This window comes from Lampetra fluviatilis, chromosome 35 (genome assembly GCF_964198595.1).
Source record: "Lampetra fluviatilis chromosome 35, kcLamFluv1.1, whole genome shotgun sequence".
NCBI classification, from domain to species: Eukaryota; Metazoa; Chordata; class Hyperoartia; order Petromyzontiformes; family Petromyzontidae; genus Lampetra; species Lampetra fluviatilis.
In genome coordinates, this window is record NC_136309.1 from 8,159,124 (window position 1) to 8,178,431 (window position 19,308).

At 41.6% G+C, this 19,308-nt stretch overlaps 1 protein-coding gene across 1 annotated transcript in view; it reads left to right on the forward strand.

The window, feature by feature from the left end:
• Positions 1-5,403: 5,403 nt before the first annotated feature.
• Positions 5,404-19,308, forward strand: part of DNAH3 (dynein axonemal heavy chain 3) — a 124,996-nt gene continuing 111,091 nt past the window's right edge. Inside the window, exons 1-3 of the mRNA XM_078872890.1 lie at positions 5,404-5,592; positions 7,266-7,367; positions 19,047-19,275. Of these exons, the coding sequence (XP_078729016.1) occupies positions 5,563-5,592; positions 7,266-7,367; positions 19,047-19,275 (361 nt within the window). The 5' untranslated portion in view covers positions 5,404-5,562. The remainder of the gene's footprint in view (positions 5,593-7,265; positions 7,368-19,046; positions 19,276-19,308) is intronic.

Below are 19,308 nucleotides of genomic sequence, written 5' to 3' on the forward strand. Positions count from 1 at the left end.
AACACTTGAGATCATGACCGTATCGTTGTAAAATTTGAGCCAGCTAATTCTCCTTTTTAATATTTCTCAAATCCAGTTTTTCGAAAATACCTAATGTTGCGGTGCCTGGGCAAAAGTTAACATATCCTTGTCTGACTCCTCAATTTTTTATTCTGCTATTCTGTATGCAAATTCAATTAATCTGTTCTAGCTGTCTTTTTTGACAGCTTCTAAATCATTACAGCTAGTTCAAAGGGTAAATGAGCATGCATTTATTACATTTTCCTTCAATTTATTTAAAGCTGGGGTCGTGGCTACCGACACTGTAATTACAAAGTGAAAAAAAACCTTTCTAATCATGTTCGATGAACGGTGAACGTCTAAAAGTGTGCCGTTCTTAAAATACGGTTTGATATATTTTTTTAACCGAATTATAAGAAAATGGCTCTTCTTGTTAGTTTGGTTGCCGAACCATGATTTAACGCAACATCAGTGTCAGCACTAAGGCTTGGTGTTCATGTCATGTAAGAATCTTCACGCGGAATTGTGCATACACGTTGTGGACGTTTTTAATCGATACTTTGTAGTGCAAGATCGTACGTGTACGCAATTACAACGGCTCTGTAACCCAGTAGATTTACGCAAATCGTATTGCATTACTCTTTGTCTGTATTGTAAATTGTTGTAATCACTGCAATACATGTTTCACATGAGCAACGTCATCGTACATTTGGAATACACCAATGCAAATACAGTACGCCACTGTGCACATTGTAGTTTGAATAAACCAATGCACAGTCCTTTGCGTGCGTATTGTAGTAAATACAGGTATCCCTCGGTTTAGGAACGTTCGATTTACAAAATTTTGCGTGAACGCAAATTGACAAATTCAGGACACTTTTTGATTAACGAAATAGAAATTTTACACGGCATGCGCCCGTAAGATCAAACGAGAAGCCACACGGAATGCTGCGTCGTCAGTCATCCGCCACAGCGTTCACGGTGTCCCTGCAGTGCAACAGTAACGCCTCCACATCGCATTTAAAGTCATTCCTACATGCAGCAGATCTTGTTTGGTTGAGGTTTCCCAGAAAAGGTTAATTATTTTTGAACTAAATTAATTGTTATGCAATCATTGTAATATTAATGTTTTATTTTTGTGTTGTGAAAAGCCATGAGGTGGATATTTTTTAGGCTCGGAGTCGAGTTGTAATGACAGATTCTAGATTTGAAGCTTTCGTGACTGGAAGGATTCATACTCTTAGTTCTTTCGGTAAAGTCACGTAGGTAAAAAATGAAATTAATAAAAATAAAACAATAAAAATCACGACGTTTCGGAGGCAACACAAGTCTCCGTCATCAGGTGGGACCGTCACAGCCAGATTTGCTGCATCAAGTGAGGCAAGGATTCAAGATGTAAGCCCTTAAAAGCAAGTTGAGGGGGGAGGAGAGGGGGGGGAGCTCATCAGAATGTGGTAGCCAATGAATGGAATGTATCGGGAGGGAGGGGGGCGGGGCTAAAAGAAGGCACAAAGTGCTACATAGAACGTATCGGGAGGGGGAGGGGGGCGGGGCCAAAAGGATGCACGAAGTGGTACGCGAGAGTCGGCGACGTGGAAGTGGTTGTGCGCAAGTAACTATTGTTGCACATGCTAACGTATTGGTCGGAGAAGGGGGAGGGGGGGCCAAAAGAGAGTGTGGGGTGCAAGTGTACGTGGACATGTGTATGTACAAGCACCTGTTGATACACATGATAGAAAAGAACGAAAAAGCCCATGTTTATACCAGTGCTGGCTGAACAATAAAGAGAGTACTGTTAAACACTGGGGATGTTAACACTCGGTAAAGTAAAGTAAAATAGTGCCTGTCAGATAAGATGGTCCAAAAATGTGTAATTACGTCTTTTTTGCATGGTTGATAACATCTTTCCAATGATTACTAAGTTTGTACCCATCATCACGGTTGAAATTATTTCTGTGTTTGTATATCTAAATGGCTTCGTGTACAAACCTTTGATGGTAGCCAGAGGGCTTGCCGAGCACCTTAGTCTCGGAGAAAACAATCTCATGAGAGCCCACCGCGTTGTAGCAATGATCGGCAACGGCGGAAGACTCAATTTTGCCGTGTTTGTAATGACAGGTCCGAAACACATCCCGAATTATTTTGTCTTGAGTTAATAGGAAAAGCCATTCCGATTTATTAAATTTCGTTTTAAGAGTGTTTTTGAAGAACAGATCCCTTTCGTAAATCGAGACATACTTGTAGTTATATTATCGTAAAGTAGTTTGTAGATTGAACTCGTGGGAGTACCCGGTCCTTGAGCGGTCCCCCCTCCCCCCAATCTCCATTGTAGATTATTTAGATTATTTTGCTGCCATAATCCACTTTGTTGAGCTATCATTTGTGGCTAGGTCGCTTTAAAAAATAAGTTAATATCTCAGTGGGCTTTACCTGGCAAAGTTTATTTTATTTGTATATTTTTGAAGTGATCTGTTTACCTTTCAGCCAATCAGAACGCTGGCAAATGACAACAGCAAGCAGACTCTGGCGTTGTTGTTTGTACTCTGTACATGATGATGACGTGCTATGAAGAAACGTCAAACTCAGCATCACCAATATGTTTTGATTATTGGGTTACAGATTCACTCTCCACATCCTTCATCCCCTGTAGACCTGCCTGTATACCCACACACAAACACCTCCTCACATCTATGCACACCAGATCTCTCCAGACACACACCCACGTCTCTCCACAATGTTGGGTCCTCCATATAAAGTAACTACCCAAAGGCTCACACACATATCCACATACTGCATACAAATATATCCACGCACCAATTTCCGTGAACTCGTACGCTAAGTACACACAATGATGCACACTGAAATTTGCACAGCCCCTGAACATACTTTTTGGGATAAGTGCTATTAGCGAGCACCTATAAAGGTCGCACTCATGTAAAATGCTTGCCACAAATGAACCACAAAACCTTGCTTATCTCATAAACCATCACGCGAAAACAGGTCATCCTCGCAAAAACTTTTGGCTAACCATCGAACAAAGACAGTCACTGCATCCAGTGGCGTCACTAGGGTTGGTGTTACCCAGTGCGGTAACTCATGGTGTCACCCCCCATGGACCATCTCCCGTACCAGACCATGCAGAATCTTTAGTCATGTGTTTTGTACTAATGTTACTCGTAAATCGTAATTCTCGTGTATCACTGAATGTAATGGCAATAGTAGTGACATAAACTAGCACAATTAAAATTACACCTTTAAATTACAATATCATACGTACAGTCTGAATGTATTTACTTTTACATAGTTTCATGTGGTTGAAGTGAAAATTCTGAAAGAAAACAATAGAATTCGAAGTAAAAAAGTAAAAACATTTAAAATCAGATATATATTTGCTAAACAGTGATGTGTTTAAAGAAAATTAAAAAAGACTAAACATTTTTAAAAATTAATTTAAGATGTAAGTTATATTTCGAAACATGTATCAAGAAACATAGCATTTCACCCCACTGCATGTTTAAAATGGTCAATTTCTCTATTTAGTTATCAAAGAGTTATATAATCAATAATTGTTCTACATGTAAGTTTATTATCAAATTTAATCAGAGAATAATATGTGATATCGTTGTAAATTGCTTAAATGTAATATGTCTTAGATTATATGAATACTAACAACATTTATTGTAAAATCTTTCTACATGAAATTACAACATTATTAGTTCCAAAATTATTTGTAATGGAGCGGACGCCTTTTTTTCCTTTATTTACTACTTAATTCTCAAAAAAGTTAGTGATATAGGTTCACAAAAACGAATTACCACAACAATGTAGCTAAATCACCAGAAAATTTAACAAAATCAGCGACTATAAAAACACGAGCAGCGACGAACACAACAGCACGTGCTTGTAGCGCGTGCAGACGAAGCCACGTGACTCGACGCGTCACTGTAGTTGGGTAACAATGACAGCTCTAACCGGAACACCATCAGAAGGTTCAAAAAGTAAATTAGCAAAGAGTTTTAGCCTTGTAGGTATATTGATACAGTACGTGTAAGCAGGGCTTACCAATATTTTTGTAATAACTAACTACAGGGATATTTTTTATATAAAAAATAATACATTTCTGCTGAAACACTGCGCAACATTTTGTATCGACAGTCATTTTGGGGTCACCCCATCTGATGGTGTCACCCGCCACTGACTGCATCGCACGCTTTCAGATGCCCTTCTGTGGCCGTCTGGAACGTTCTTCCTTGCGATATTAAGAAGCCACTGGAGCGATGCACTTTTAAATGTCAATTTAAATACATTTCTTTCGAACTGCTTTTTATGTTTAGTTTGTTATCCTTTCCCCACGGTTGGCTACATACGGTGCGAAAAAAGTTCAACATACACACACACACGACGGGGTGGGTGGCCAGCACCACGCCGTCGTTTTTGTCTCTCTAATGTCGATGTTCACACACCGCACGAGGTATTGATTTGAGGCTGAGTCGACCTAGGGGATGCACAGGATCTGTTCAGATAATCGTCACTGGGTGTTGGCAGGGTTCGTAGCGCTAACCGCTGCGCCACCGCTCCCCATACACAACATCACACAAACACACAAGCCCACACACAGACTATTGTATTGCACACACATGCCTTCACACACGCTCACGACCACACATTAACCACACAAAGGCCTACAAACACATACAAAGATAAAGGGCGCCCGTGTAACCTACATAAGCTGTTGGCGAGGGAGATTTGGAAAGCACCACGCCCGACCGCCTTTGTCTCCCAAGTACTGACATTTACACAGCACCACGTACTAATTTAAGGATGTGTTCTGGACCTCTCCTGTGTCTACGATAATCACAGCAATAGCCGCTATTCGCCACTAGTTCGAGGCGACGTCTACACGGCGCATGTGCCAGGCTAGGTGCACTTCGAGGCTATCACGTAAAGTGTGAAAGGCCCGCTCGCTCGCTATAGCAGCAGGTCACGGGACAGACATAGGTGTTATAGGTTAGAAATCGCATACAAAGATAAACACACACACAGCTCAAACGAAGAGCAGACCACACACACGCAGTGCCGACTGTGATTTGTTTGCGTTGCCCATAGCAACGCGGTGGGTGGGAGTGGGGGGGGGAGGACGCTCGGTCGCGGTTGCATAGCAACAGTTGCTAGGCGATTGGGACGGCTCCCGGCGATACCAAGTGGACCTGAACACCCCCCCACAACCACCACCATTCCCGTTCTACGGGCTGGAAAATACCAAATGCTGAGGGTTCGAGTAATGCGCCTGATTTAATTAACTTAAAACAAAAAAAACTTAACGAGCAGAGAACGTATTTATGAATTAATCTGCCGTTATTTTACGTTGTGGTTGAGATTTGCGTGTGTGCGATATGGTCTCACTTGGTATGGTCCGGCTCGCTCAGCTGTTCGTACGCGTGAGCACGTGGAACTGACGCCTGCTTGAGCTTGTTAGATTTAGTAAGTTGGTGTCGTCGACCTTAAATTAAACGTTAATTTAAACGATTACTTTCATTCTTTTCGGTCAGTTATAGGTGAGGAATGTCAACTACGGACCCGTCTAATGTGCAGGTACTGTAAGATAAACACAAGTGTGCACGTGAGTTTTAAAACTTTCAGCGTTAATACTTATGCATTCCTTAACACCAGCCATGCCAAATTAATTGAGCGTTGTAACTCGCATAATATACGAATAATAATACAAATTATCCATTCACTGCTGGATGAAGACTGGCCATTGCTGGGCATTGCGGGTTGGCGAAGTGAGCTTAAAGTCTGGATAGGCCACTTAGCAGTGTTAACTTTGCTAAGAGGCCGAGTGCGAGAGCAACCTTTAATAAACATAACACGGTCTAGTATAGTTTTAGTTTAATTTAGTTCGTAATGTTCGAACGACCCTTTTAATTATAATGATTGTGTCGTCCTCACCTCCGAATAGCACGGTTGGCTCCGTCCGGTGCGAAAGAAGTTCAACATACGTACATCTGTATGGGATATTCCTCCCACGTGTAAACACTCATGAATTGTCCGAGAATATATTAATATATAGAGAACCGTAGAGTTTGGGCAATTATTGGTGCCGGATCGCCATGTGGCTTGCTGTCTTTTTGTGGTCCTATGCATAGACATTTTCAAACGTGTTTTGAGTTCTCTGGCTTATTTATTATTTTTCCAATTATGTTTGAGTTTAGTGTATTCAATGTTTTGTCTTACACCTTCCTCCCTTTTCATATCTGCCCACTTCATTGTGTCCTTTGTGGGTTTAGTAATTCTCTTTGCCCTTTTCACCTTGCCCTCCACTTTCCGTGTACTAACCATTAATATGCCAGTAATTGCATAACGCTCAATAGATGTTACCGTCTACTTTCTCACTCCAATCCCAAATGTACAATCATCCTTAAACAATCATCCTCTCGTCACCGCCCCTTTCACCTATCTTTTACATGAGCACGGTTAGCCACGTAATAAGTTCAACACACAAACACACAAAGTCACCCATTACAATGTTGACATGTGATTTTCCCTCACGGAGAAATGTCTTCATTTATTCATGCATTTGGTCCATTTGTGCATGTTTGTGGCTTGTTGTTAGAGCCCATATTTAAATTACTGCATATTAACTGGTCTAGTTTTGAGAGCTTAACTCCATCAACTCTAATTCATATTCTCGGTTCTTTCAGTAAAGTCACGTAGAAGGGAAACAATAAAATAAGAAAAAATAAGAAGAAAAAACCGCCACTTTTTTCAAAATTTCTTGCTGTGGATTTCACACCTGATGATGATTGCTTGTGTTGCAGTCGAAACGTTGTGATAATTTTATTGTTTTATATTTGTATTATTTTATTGTTTCCCTTCTACATGACTTTACCGAAAGAACCAAAAATATGAATCACTGCAGTCACGAAAGCTTTAAATCAAAATCTATTGGATGTACATATTTGCATATTTGTTTATATTAAAGTTTTGAGAGCCTCAATATTCACTGGGAAACTCTATCCGATGTACTCTTACTTACAAAAAACTCGATTATTGATTACCTGAGAGACTTAAGAGGGAAATAATGGTCCTACTTGGGGTTTAATTTCAGCAGGAGCTGTTTGGGGCTGTGCTCTGGACCTTGGAGTCGGAGGTCGACAGTTAAACATCCTCGATAAATAAAACTTAATCCCCGGTCCTACTACATAATCCTCAAAACAAACCCAAGCACATGGCTTTAATGTTTTTACAACCGTGTCGGTCCACAGGTTTCCGAAGGGTCAGCATTTGGGAATGGAGAAACACAATGCAATATTGGTTCCATACCATCGCAGTCATCCTCCCACGCTGGATTCTCAGAGCTGTGCAAGGTAATTGCTGCATCCGCCTTGTTGCACGGCAGCTATAACAATAAATACATTGTCAACATTTCATTAATAGTATTTTCACTATTGCACCATGTTGTAGTCAGGGATGTGTTAATGCTGTGAAAGTCATATTTGCTCGTGTAATGGTAATAATGTTTGACAGTTCATTAGATTAGATTAAATAATCAAGTGGCTTGCCTGGATTTTGTTGGTTAATTTCCTGAAATTATTCCGTAAGATGGATAAAATTAGGATATATATAAAATATAAACACATCTATGCGCATAAACATGACGGCGAACCAGGCCTTTGTGGAATATTTCGGCCGTTAATTGGATCAATTTTGGCTCTTGCCGCCACTGAAACGTTCGAGTTTGAAGTAATTAAATGCAGTATTTGGACATGTTGCAATTGTTAAAGGACGAGTCGTGACCTTTCATGAGTTTTTTTTTCTTTCCTGGTAATCAAATGGAAAATAAAAATTGCGAACAAAAAAACAATCCAGTTTGCCGCACATGTAGAAATGTCTCGAGCAATAAACACAAGTGGTTATACTCTTAGGTTTTTTCGGTAAAGTCACGTAGGTAAAAAAATAAAAAAATAAAATTAATGAAAGTAATAATTGAAATAAAATAATAATTATTATAAAATAATAAATATTTTATTTTATTTCTATTATTTATTTTATTTCTATTATTGCTTTCATTAATTTTAATTTTATTTTTTTACCTACGTGACTTTACCGAAAACCTAAGAGTATGAATCTTTGCAGTCACGAAAGCTTCAAATCTAGAACAAGTGGTTATCTTTTTTTTTTACTTTGGAATTAAGGCACTTGTCATGGTCTAAACTTTGGCACATTGGACTTGTAATCCAGAGGTTGACGGTGTCCTGTCACGGCATTTTAAACAGTGGTGCAAGTTTATTAAATCCTGCGGAGTAATCGCCCCCCACCTCTACCGATGATGGTACCTAAACCCACTTGATCCAATTGCCAGTGCTATTACAGCTGCTTCCACACGAGATAATCCCAAGAAACTGAAGCGAAACACAGGGGGGCAGTGGCCGAAACCCAATAAACTGAAGAAAACCCTAAGATAAGACAGAATCCAATAAATGGAGTGACCAACCTGAAAAACTCGTGGCAAGATGTTAACTACCTCGTCTGGTATGCAGGAGATCCTCGGTTCAATCCCGACCCTGACGCCTGCCGTATAATTGGAGTTTGCATGTTCTCCTTGTGGTTAAGTGGAATTTTCTCCAGGTCCTCCTTCCCCCCCCACATTTAGAAACATGCGTTTTAGAGTATTTGGCTGCTATAAATGTCCGCACGATATGCCACTTCATTGGGCTATCATTTGTGGCGAGGTCGCTTCTGAAAAATATCTATATAGCTCAGTGGGCTTTTACCTGGTAAAATAAAAATAAACGTGTAACAGTTTAGTTTAATATCAGTCTTGTAATTCTTGTAAATGAAGAGAAACTCCAAAAAAAATGGACGCTGCTTGAAGAAACCCACAAGGTGGCGGTGTCGGACTCTGGCCAATTCTTTCCCTTTTCGGAAAGCCCTTGGCTGAGTTCACACGCAAAGCTGCCTTGAAAGAAAAACCATGGAGGGACAGATCCGATTGTGAGGGCCCATTCAATAACGCTGAACCCACAGGTGTGCTGTGCCACTGCCACGGAGAAGCGAGGCGTACAATTGAATCGCACACACGGTCGCTGCTGCTGGCAGGGGCCGTGGTGCCGCAGCAGTTGGGACGTGTGATAACCAGAGGTGTGGACTCGAGTCATGTGACTTGGACTCGAGTCAGACTCGAGTCATGAATTTGATGACTTGCGACTCGACTTGGACTTGCATAACAATGACTTTGTCCCACCTATGAGATGTGGACTCGAGTCATGTGACTTGGACTCGAGTCAGACTCGAGTCATGAATTTGATGACTTGCGACTCGACTTGGACTTGCATAACAATGACTTTGTCCCACCTCTGGTGATAACACCCTGTTACACATGGTACGAGGTGTAGGATTTGTTTTAAGCACTGCCGAGTGGAATCGTTGTTAGATTTGATTCATCGTGAGTTGTGTACTCATCTTTCTTTGTAACAGTTCTTATGAGATCTGTTGAGTACCGCAGCAGATCTTGGCTGGGTTCTTGGCCAGTCAACAAAAGGTTTATTTTGTTTAACCAGGTGACAACTGAGGAGACCTGGAGGATATATTTTGCAGGCGTGATTTGGGTCACCAAATTGGCAGCAGAGGAGAGAAAGTGCAGCGATTGTAGGTGGTCAGCCAGCTCCAGAAAACGTGCGACAGTGTCATCGTGACTGCTGTCAGTGTAGTCCATAGCCTGCTTGCAGGTCTTTAGTACTGTCAAATTTATTCTCTGCAGTAGTCCAGTATCGCACAGCTGCATTTTTATGGAGAAATGCATCCTCAAGTGGTGGTTGAGGCAGTGCTCTCCCAGGTGATGGAGAGGAGGAAGTGGTGGTGGTGGTCCCTTTGGGTCTGGTCGTGGTCCCAATAACGAACCTGATGGTCTCAGTGGTCTTGGTGATGTTTGCAGCGGTCATAGTGATTGTTGTTGTTTTGGCCATGATGGTAGATAAGTGTGGATAATAAGATTCATGAACGTGTTGACAGTATGATTTTCCATGGTTCTATTTGATTGCGCAGATACTAGAAAGAGCGGTTAATTGGGAGACAGCTACGTTTCAATATTATATAGTGCACGGAAGTTATTGGAATAACGCTTAGATCTAGATTTGAAGTTTTCGTGACTGCAGGTATCCATACTCTTTGGTTATTTCGGTAAAGTCACGTAGGTATAAAATAAAATAATAAAATCACGACGTTTCGATTGCTTGTGTTGCAATTGAAACGTCGTGATTTAATTAATTTTATTTTTACTGAAAGAATCAAAGAGTAACGCTTAGATCGTGTTCATATTTGTGTATTTTTGTTATTACTTTATTTGAAAGTTTACCCGCTAGCCAATACAGCCAAGTTCATGCGGTTAATCAGGTGTGAGAACTCAAGAGATCAGGATGAGTCTCACTTGCAAGAGTCACCCGGGGTCACCAAAATGAGCGGAGCAAAACAATGACAAATCAGCGACATCAATGAAGCAAATAGAAATCGCTGCAAAACACCCGGCGCGTGTAACGTGTGGAAATCGCAACATTTGCACAAACATGAATCGTTGTAAAATAATAACAATGTCAGCTCAGGAAGATTTGTTTTCATATTCATCACAATACAATTATTTATAAGTTACAGAAACATTAAGCAGATGTTTCCGGTGACTATTGTACTAATGTGTAAACAGACGAGGATAAATGTCGAATATGATTGCAATACCTAATGCTGCTGAGATAAGAAAGCTGAAAAGGTATTTTGTTATGTTATAAGCTTTTAAATTTTCACAAAATTATGAATGCACTAAATATGCGTAAGTGTTAATGAAATCATCGGCGAGGCATTCTCAGCCTGTGTTTATATGAGCATTTGTTCACACTTTGATATTGTGAGCTACCCTTCATAATTAATTTTCACAAAAATGGTGATTGTTTAGTGTAAAAAGACAAACATCCCCCATATAGTCATAACAGACTGTTAGGGCAAGTGCTGTTAGTGAGTACCTATGAAGGTCGGCACGGCATACGAGGGGGTGGGTGGCCAGCACCATGCCCGGCCGTTTTTGTCTCCCCATTGGCGATGCTTACACCACCGAACCAGGTGCTCATTTGAGGCTGAGTCGACCTAGGGGAGGCCCAGGACCAGTTCAGAGAATTGTCACTGGTGTTGGCCGTGAGGAGATGTTGAACTCGAGTCGCAGGGTTTGTAGCGCAGCGAGCTCACCGCTTACACAACACACACACACACTGGTTTGGGATTTATTCTGTCTTAATGGATAAAATACCACCTAGGCATTTTCTGGCTATGTATCTAAGCAGCCTGAGAGCTCTTTGTTGAAAAGGCACTCTACCTTTTGCAGCGATACAAACAGTACAATGGAGCAGATGGGTTTTGTTGAAAAGTAATATGTTTGCAAAACTAACACAGCTTTTCTGAAGCATCCGATTAATCCCGGTACATGACATTTTGGCTGTACAGCAAACTTATAAGTGCCACTTTCGTATATCAGACATCCACTATAAAGCTTTAAAGATTCCCAGGTCAATTCGGGGCACATTTAAAGCATGGATTTGGTTTATTTTTGGGTTTAATTTTGAAATGCATGTACATACATTTATTAATGTTGTATACTAGTTTATGTCATAATTTCAAGTGGATGAATTGAAAACATAATGAGCAGAAAGTGTTTATTTTGGAAAATCGACATTATTACATTTTATAACGCATTTACATTTCACGTATTTACCAAACGTCGTTTCTTAACTACTTACACTTCTTCTGCGTTGCATGACGTTAATGGACATAGCTGCAGACGATAATTCATACGGTAATTAAGAAGTGCCACCTAAACGTGTCGCTTGTGTGCTCTCGTAACATCATAATATGAATTGTTTCTACGTCATTCGTAAATTGGGTTATTACACAGCATATTTACGATATGTATTATATGAACGACTGCCATAGTTGAATTGTGAGCAAAACTTGTGAACGTTGCAAGGGAAACGTCACGGTAATTGATCAAGTGCTGAAGCCAACTGTAGTGCTCTTGTTTTTATCATGAATACCCTGGCTTTAGTAACACTTTGCACTCCTCTCCTCAGACCCCAAACGGAAGTTGCTACAGAGCCATTCGTAATGCCCAAGAGCATAGCAACGGCCTTGTGGTCTCTTTTGTACTCTCACAACAATCTTGGAAACCATTTCACCTCACGCATTACAGTCGTAATGTGCGTCCAGTTTGTTAATATTGCTGAAAGTAAAATATCTGCAGTGCGCGTTCCCATTCTGGCACGCAACACATTGATTGGCATGTTCTGAATTGACCAGGTAAATTGTAAACGAATTCTTCGATGATGTTGCATTGGCAGTGGTACATATGCACAATTAACAAACAAAAAACTCGACATACTCATCAACAACACTGTGGCCTTAAAAGAAAAAAATGTATAATTGGTGAAGTTTTGGGCAATTGTCCTTCTTTATAGCACATAAACAGAGAGGCCTGAGAGAGGGTAAAGAAGGGTTGGAGATTGCACTTAACATCAACAATTGGTTACTGCTTACTGGTGTTGAATCCAAAATCACAGTTTTGAAAATGACCCACAGCTACAATAAATGGATGTATTGGCTGTTACACCGGTACAGCATAATACACCGGTCCTCATAAAACCGTCTAAAATTAAAATGTTTTAAACGATATTCGTTTAACGACTGCTTCGACATCACGATAACTGATTTTGATGCATCACCACTTCGCAATAATTTCTGACCGGGGTTGCGAATCATTTCCTTTTTTTTAATACCGCACACTGGTGTACCGCCAATACGTTCAAATGTATAATTTTTCATGCGTGAAATATCAACGCAAGTTCCTACCATAAGGAATATACCATATTTTTGAAGATAGGAACTTGTCCTCCCTTGTACAAATCTGACCACACACACAAACACACAACCAACATTTTGCTTGAAAGTTGAAAATGAAAGGGCATCATAATCTGGGGAATACTTTTGGAATACATTGTCAGCAGAATATGAATAAAGCCACTTGAGTGGAAAAGAAAACCGTTAAAATATGTTTTCACGCAAGCAGCTTTTGGCACTCATACTGTTGTTTAAGTGGTGCCGTTAAAGCCTACACATAGGCAAACGTCGACAACTCGGTGTAGTGCATCTGTGGGTTTAAGTAACCTGCTCAGAACATAAGCTCTAACGAATACGTTTATTGTTCCTCAGCCGAAAGGTCCATACTGTGGTGCGGTCCGAGGTTTGAAAGTGTCAAGTGCCTGCATTGTATGCACATTGTTTGGACTGTTATTGACAAGAGCCGCTACATTCCACTATCTTAGTGAAAGGGTTTCCAATCTTTAGTACCTGCCTGCTGATGTATAAAAGAACACTTTACAAAACGTCATATTCGGGAGTGCTTTCACTCGGCCAGCTAATGCCCTAACTCGCTTGAACATTCTGTCCCATACAAGGGTATTTCAGCCTCCGTCATTGTATACATATATTATTTGCTAAAATCTTTTGGTGCTACGTCGTTTCTGGTCTTGTATGGATGAAAATCATCTGGCATGCTCGGATCAATGTTCAGACGTATGTTATCACGTCCCTTCGAACTAGTTCCTTCTGTTGGCCATAACACATTCACAATATGTTTTGCTTTCCAGGAGTGGAGTTAGTGGCACAATGGATCGTGCACTGCGCTTTGATTCCGAGAAACTGAGTTCAATTCCTGGCCACAGATAACATGAGTGACGGATGATATCTGCTCTCAAACCGACGCTGAGTATCACAGTGAACTGTGGTGAAACAACCCCCGTAAATTACACAACGTAATCAGGACCTTAATCAAGCAGCAGAATGACACATGGCTGTGACTCATTATTGATTTCCAAAGATACATTGCCATCCTTTATTGCAAAGTGTCCTGTTGGAAATCCTCAATTATATTATTGAATTGTTATATTATTGTTGCATCTCCAAGTTGTTAGGAAGTTAACTGATTATGTGTTTTGAATTTGTTGTTTTCACTTAAAGTCACATGGACCAATTTGTGAAGAATGCCCAATCAATCTAATGGCAGGATGTACTTACCCTCCTTCGTTCTGCTGCGTTTGTTTTTGTTGCTCGAGTTGGCTGGCTTGGTGGGTAAAACTTTAACAAGAGGCCCCTAATGTGAACAGAACAAAGAAAAGGGCAGCTTAGAAATCCCACGCAAGGAATAAAAGCCCACGGAGTCTGTGTGATGGCATTGCAATTAAAATCAGTCGTGCAGGATTTTATTCGCAAGGGATATCAATTATCTTTATTTTTGTACCCAGTTTTGGGTAACCCCCCCTCTGCCCCCAACCTCGCCTGAGAAGTTTGGCCAGCAGGGAAGAGTAGGCCAAACATTCCATATAGAGGAGCTCTCTACAGGTCCCCGTAGTGGAGGCTCTTCCACCAGCAGTCCAGCAGTGACGTGAGCAAGCAATTGCAGTGCTGCACCTTTACCTTTTTTATTGTGAACGGAATGTTGTATTGTACAATGTTGCATCTTACAATTTAATGGCGATTCATTTATCCATACATATCGTTTATTTGTTAGTACTAGTCAGTAATATATTTTAATGTAATAAAAATTGCATATATTTTGTTCCGCGCAGAACTGTTTTGGGCTTTTAGTTTCAATGCAGTTGAGCTCCATCACGCCGGTTGTAGCCAACAGGCAGCAACATTTCTCCACAAGGCGAGCCATCGTCCCTTCGTATTCTGTACACGGCAATTACGTGCATTGTATAATTGAAATTAGGAATTGGGACAAATCCGCCTAAGCTGAATCACATTTTAATTTCCGCAGCTGAGATTCCGAATTCAAAACGGAGTCTGAATGAGCCTGCGGCTTTATTGCTCGAGATTTAAAATGCAAAAAAATGCAATGATCTGTAATTTTATTAAGCGCTGCCAAGAGTGTGTGTGACAATAACTCAGCTCATAATTCTAGGGGTGACCCTGGTATGGCTCAGATGTGGTACAATGTGCCACTTATGGTCTAGGCTGGGAGTAAACCTCAGTTTTGCTGTGACCACAAGTGGGTGTTGAAATTACATTTTGTAGCTTTAGTCAAGGTCTAACACAAACAAAATACTATTTTCATAGCGATTGGATTGTTAATTTTTCAAGTTAAGCGTGTTTTTTATGGCAACATGTATTAACCTATTTATGTTGTGTGGAGGTAGTGCAATTTAAAGACACACAGCCAGGTAAGGTGGCACCTGTCCTCCCATTTTACAATTCACATGTCTGGCTTGATGGATATCTTGAGCACAGGAACACTTTGCCCTCAGAGTTTTTGCGGGCGTTCGTGCCGAGACTTGCTGTTATCCTCGAGCCGTGAAGCACCTCACTCCTGCACAATGAGCAAGCTGAGGTTCATACACAGAGCAATTTTTTGTTCTCTGAAAAATGTGAAACCCTAACCCTGCCTTATTAAAGGTGCCCAATTGCCTTTATTTAATTGACTGCTACTGACGTCAGTATAAAAATGCGTACAGATCCCGATACCGGTAGAAAACTCCGTGTACCTTTATGCCACAGATAATTCAAAGCAACGGTCTCTCATTTTTGCCATTGCAAATCTCTAACGGCAATAATTTCGTTTGATATTTTTCTGTTATTGTTTAGAGCAAGTAAGACGTACTTTGGCAGTTTTGTTTTAGGTTAATTGAAGAAATGTCAGTAAATGGCACAGCACAGTAGTACTGCGTGGGATGTCAACAACGATCGTCCAACTATAGAGAGACTGGTTTGCTGTTGTCACTTGCTGACCCGCCCCCACTGGACATCCCTGAAAAATATCTTTATAGCTCATCGGATTCCCCCTGCAGTCTAAATAAATATTCAGATTTTGAACTGGGAGTTCAACTTGGAACTTTCCAATTATGAGCTGAGTACTATCACCAGTGCTCCTTGGTCAAAGAGTGATGTTACAGTCTATGCAGTTGTAAACACAGTGATATATATATAGTTTATATATTCATATACAGTAATATACTTTATTACCAACCAATAAAAAATTCTATAATGGAGGTTTTTGGGTTAGATCGCGTAAATATATAAATGTGTCGTTAAAACCTGCCACCACTCGACACAGCCAACTAGTAAGGGTTGTCACGTAAACAGAACGTCACCAATTCGTCACTAGTACAGCACACCGGTGTGTTGGAGAGCCAAGCCACAACATTTACAATTTGATTCATAATCAACGTTTTTTTTGGGTTAGATCGCGTTATTTATAAAAGTGTCGTAACCCTCCACCACCCGACACGGCCAATCAGCAAAAAAGTGCTCCCGGTCTTAAATAGACCTTAAATAGACTGGGAGCAAGAGCAGAGCCTCACCATTCTGGCGAATTGCCCGATGATGCTGGATGCAATTACCAGCGAAACGTCGTACTCAAAAATTGTACATGTTGCCGTTTTACGCTTCAACACACCGGTGGGCTAAACGACATGACACTTTTTTGCTGATTGGCCGTGTCGGGTGGTGGAGGGTTACGACACCCAAACACGTTGATTATGAATAATATTGGTCGCGAAAGCTTACGTGTTAAATTTACAATCTGAGTACGACGTTTCGCCAGTAATTACAACTAGCTTCATCAGGCGACAGCCAGATTTGTGGAGAAGTCTTACTTTTTCGTTCCTTATATAGAGGTGTAGATGTGGTGACCACGCTTCTGCGCTCTTGCACAATGTGGGGGGGGGTGGGGTATTACTGAGGCAACGTACATTATGCATGTGCATTATGCGAGCCCTTTGAACTTGTCATTCCTGTCTATTGTGTTTATTAAAATAGCCCTACCAACGGTAATCCATATTGAAGTACGCTGCCCTTTGTAGGCATGTAATTAAATAATGTATAATTGGATGATGTACATGACAACCCTTACTGGTTGGCTGTGTCGGGTGGTGGCGGGTTTTAACGAGACATTTATATATTTACGCGATCTAACCCAAAAACCTTTATTATTGATGATATTGGTCGTGAAAGCCTACGTGTTGAACCAATAAAAAAATAGAAAGCAATCAATAACTTCACTTTAACTTCATATTTAATATCCATAAAGGAGATACCTCCATTACATGCAGACAGCGTGGCACAATGTGCCTATGAGCGTGATGCGCTGTTGTAGAGCACAGGTAGGCAATTAGGAATAACAATTCAAGACGTCTCACGAGGCTCACCCCATTTCGTTTGATGAATTATAAGTGGCCCGCATAGTGAGTTACAACACTGCCATTGCCAGTGGCATTACACAACCCCGAGGACAGCAGGCACCGTCGTTCCGTTGACGCGTGCGGCGATGACACGCGGGGCACTCGTATCTGGGGGGCACGACGGAGCTGGTGCGGCAGGACCGCTTTAGAGATGTGGTGTAGGGATTTAAGCCAGAGGACTTGCTCCACCTGAGCAATTCGTGAAAGGCTGGGTGAGGCAAATGCGAATGCATATTGGGAAAATATTCCGTTTTGTTTCATGAAAAGACATTATCCACCCGTTGACACGAACACCACGGCAGCAATCGCTTCTGACTTTATTTGAACGCAGAAGCTGTCCTGGAGTAGTTTGCAAGTCCACAACTGGACTTGCCAATCTAGAGGTCAACCGGTTTAATTCGACCTCTTGGCACGGCAGTTACAACAATGGGACAAGTTTTATTAAATCTTCCCACACCTGCCCACCAAGCAGTATAATCGAAGTACGTCACAGTTTAGTTGATCAGCAGATCACGCATTTTGATGGGATAAAGTGTTTGTACTCCTACCTCTTTTAAGAATAGGCCAACAATTTCCCTGAGTGGAGGCCCTTCAACCAGCAACAGTGTGAACAAACAATTGCAGAGCTGCTCCTTTAACTTTCTTGCCAATGCACCAGGCAAGCAATCCTAAGTTGTTTTCGGCTGACTTAACTTCATTGGCATTTCACAAAATGCGAGAATCTTTTTTTTCTGGTCCCAATAAAAGGAAATAGAAAAGGGTGTTTGAGCTGCCTTTCACAAATATTTCCCTAAACTCGATCGTGCCACCGCTGAAGAGTGGGGTTGTGATGAGAGAGCTTTAATACAATTTACAATTGTAAATGTAAAGTTTGTTACCTCTAAGCCAAGAACGAGAGTGTCGTGACAACGATCTAATATAATCTGTCTCTTCCGCTCCCTCCACTTGGATTGCGCTGATTGTCGAGGCTGTCATCAACGTACATGACAGTGCTTTTATGTCTTCTAATGAAATTCCTCCGCTAAACCACCCTTCTCACTCCACGGACCACAGCAAACCGCCGTGTCCTACAGAGTACGTCTAGCAATCACGACGTCTCCAGAACCAGAACTCTTCTGGCTCAGCGGAATTTCACCATAGCTGCACCGGCAGCCGTCTGGAACGCTCTCTCTCCCCGCTGCATATTCGCGGCAGCAACATCATTCATCTTCAAGCAGCTGCTCAAGACTCTCACCTAGATTCCTCCTGCAGTCTAAATAATGATTCTGATAGTATCAATGGGCCATGTATAATGTTTCTCCAGGTGCTGCGATCCATCGCCCCTCGCCTGGCCTCCCCCTGGGCAGGCTTCTTGTCTGCATGATGGAGCACGATGATGATCCGCGAGCAGCGCGGATCACCATCGAGCGCGATTATAATCAGTCAGCAGCACGACATTGAGCCTGGGCATCCCCTTGGGTCAAGCGAGCTCACGTTCGCTCGGGTTTTGTTCCGAGTCTTTTTTCGACACTCAACTTTGCAATATATAACACTTAAATGCACATCATGTCAGTTGTACGAGAACAATCCATCAGTGAATTAATTGCTTAATTAATTGTATGAAGCACCATGACCCACACCGTGTGAAGCCTTTGCCCATCCGTTGGTAGAAAAAGGGCTGTATGTGTACGCAATATTGTAACAAAAATATACCATAATGATTATAAAGGTTTTCTTTTGTCACGGGGCTCCATAAATGCGTTTGTTTTACAACTAGTATTGTCATTGTATTCGCAGACGGTGATGCACAGCAATGCACATCCCCCCATCATGCTGAGCGCATCCTGGACGCAGGCGGTGCCGTACAAGGAGCAGAGCTACCACCGCACGCCCAGCGAGTCCATCGCCAACAACTACACGCCCAGCGTGAGCGGCCTGCGTCTGCAGGCCCTGGCCCGGCGCTACGAGCCACCTGTTCCTCACGCGCGCACGACTCGCCACTCCAGCCCCAGGAAGGCTTCTTCCCGTATCCTTGTTGGCCGCAAGCTACGTTTGCCTT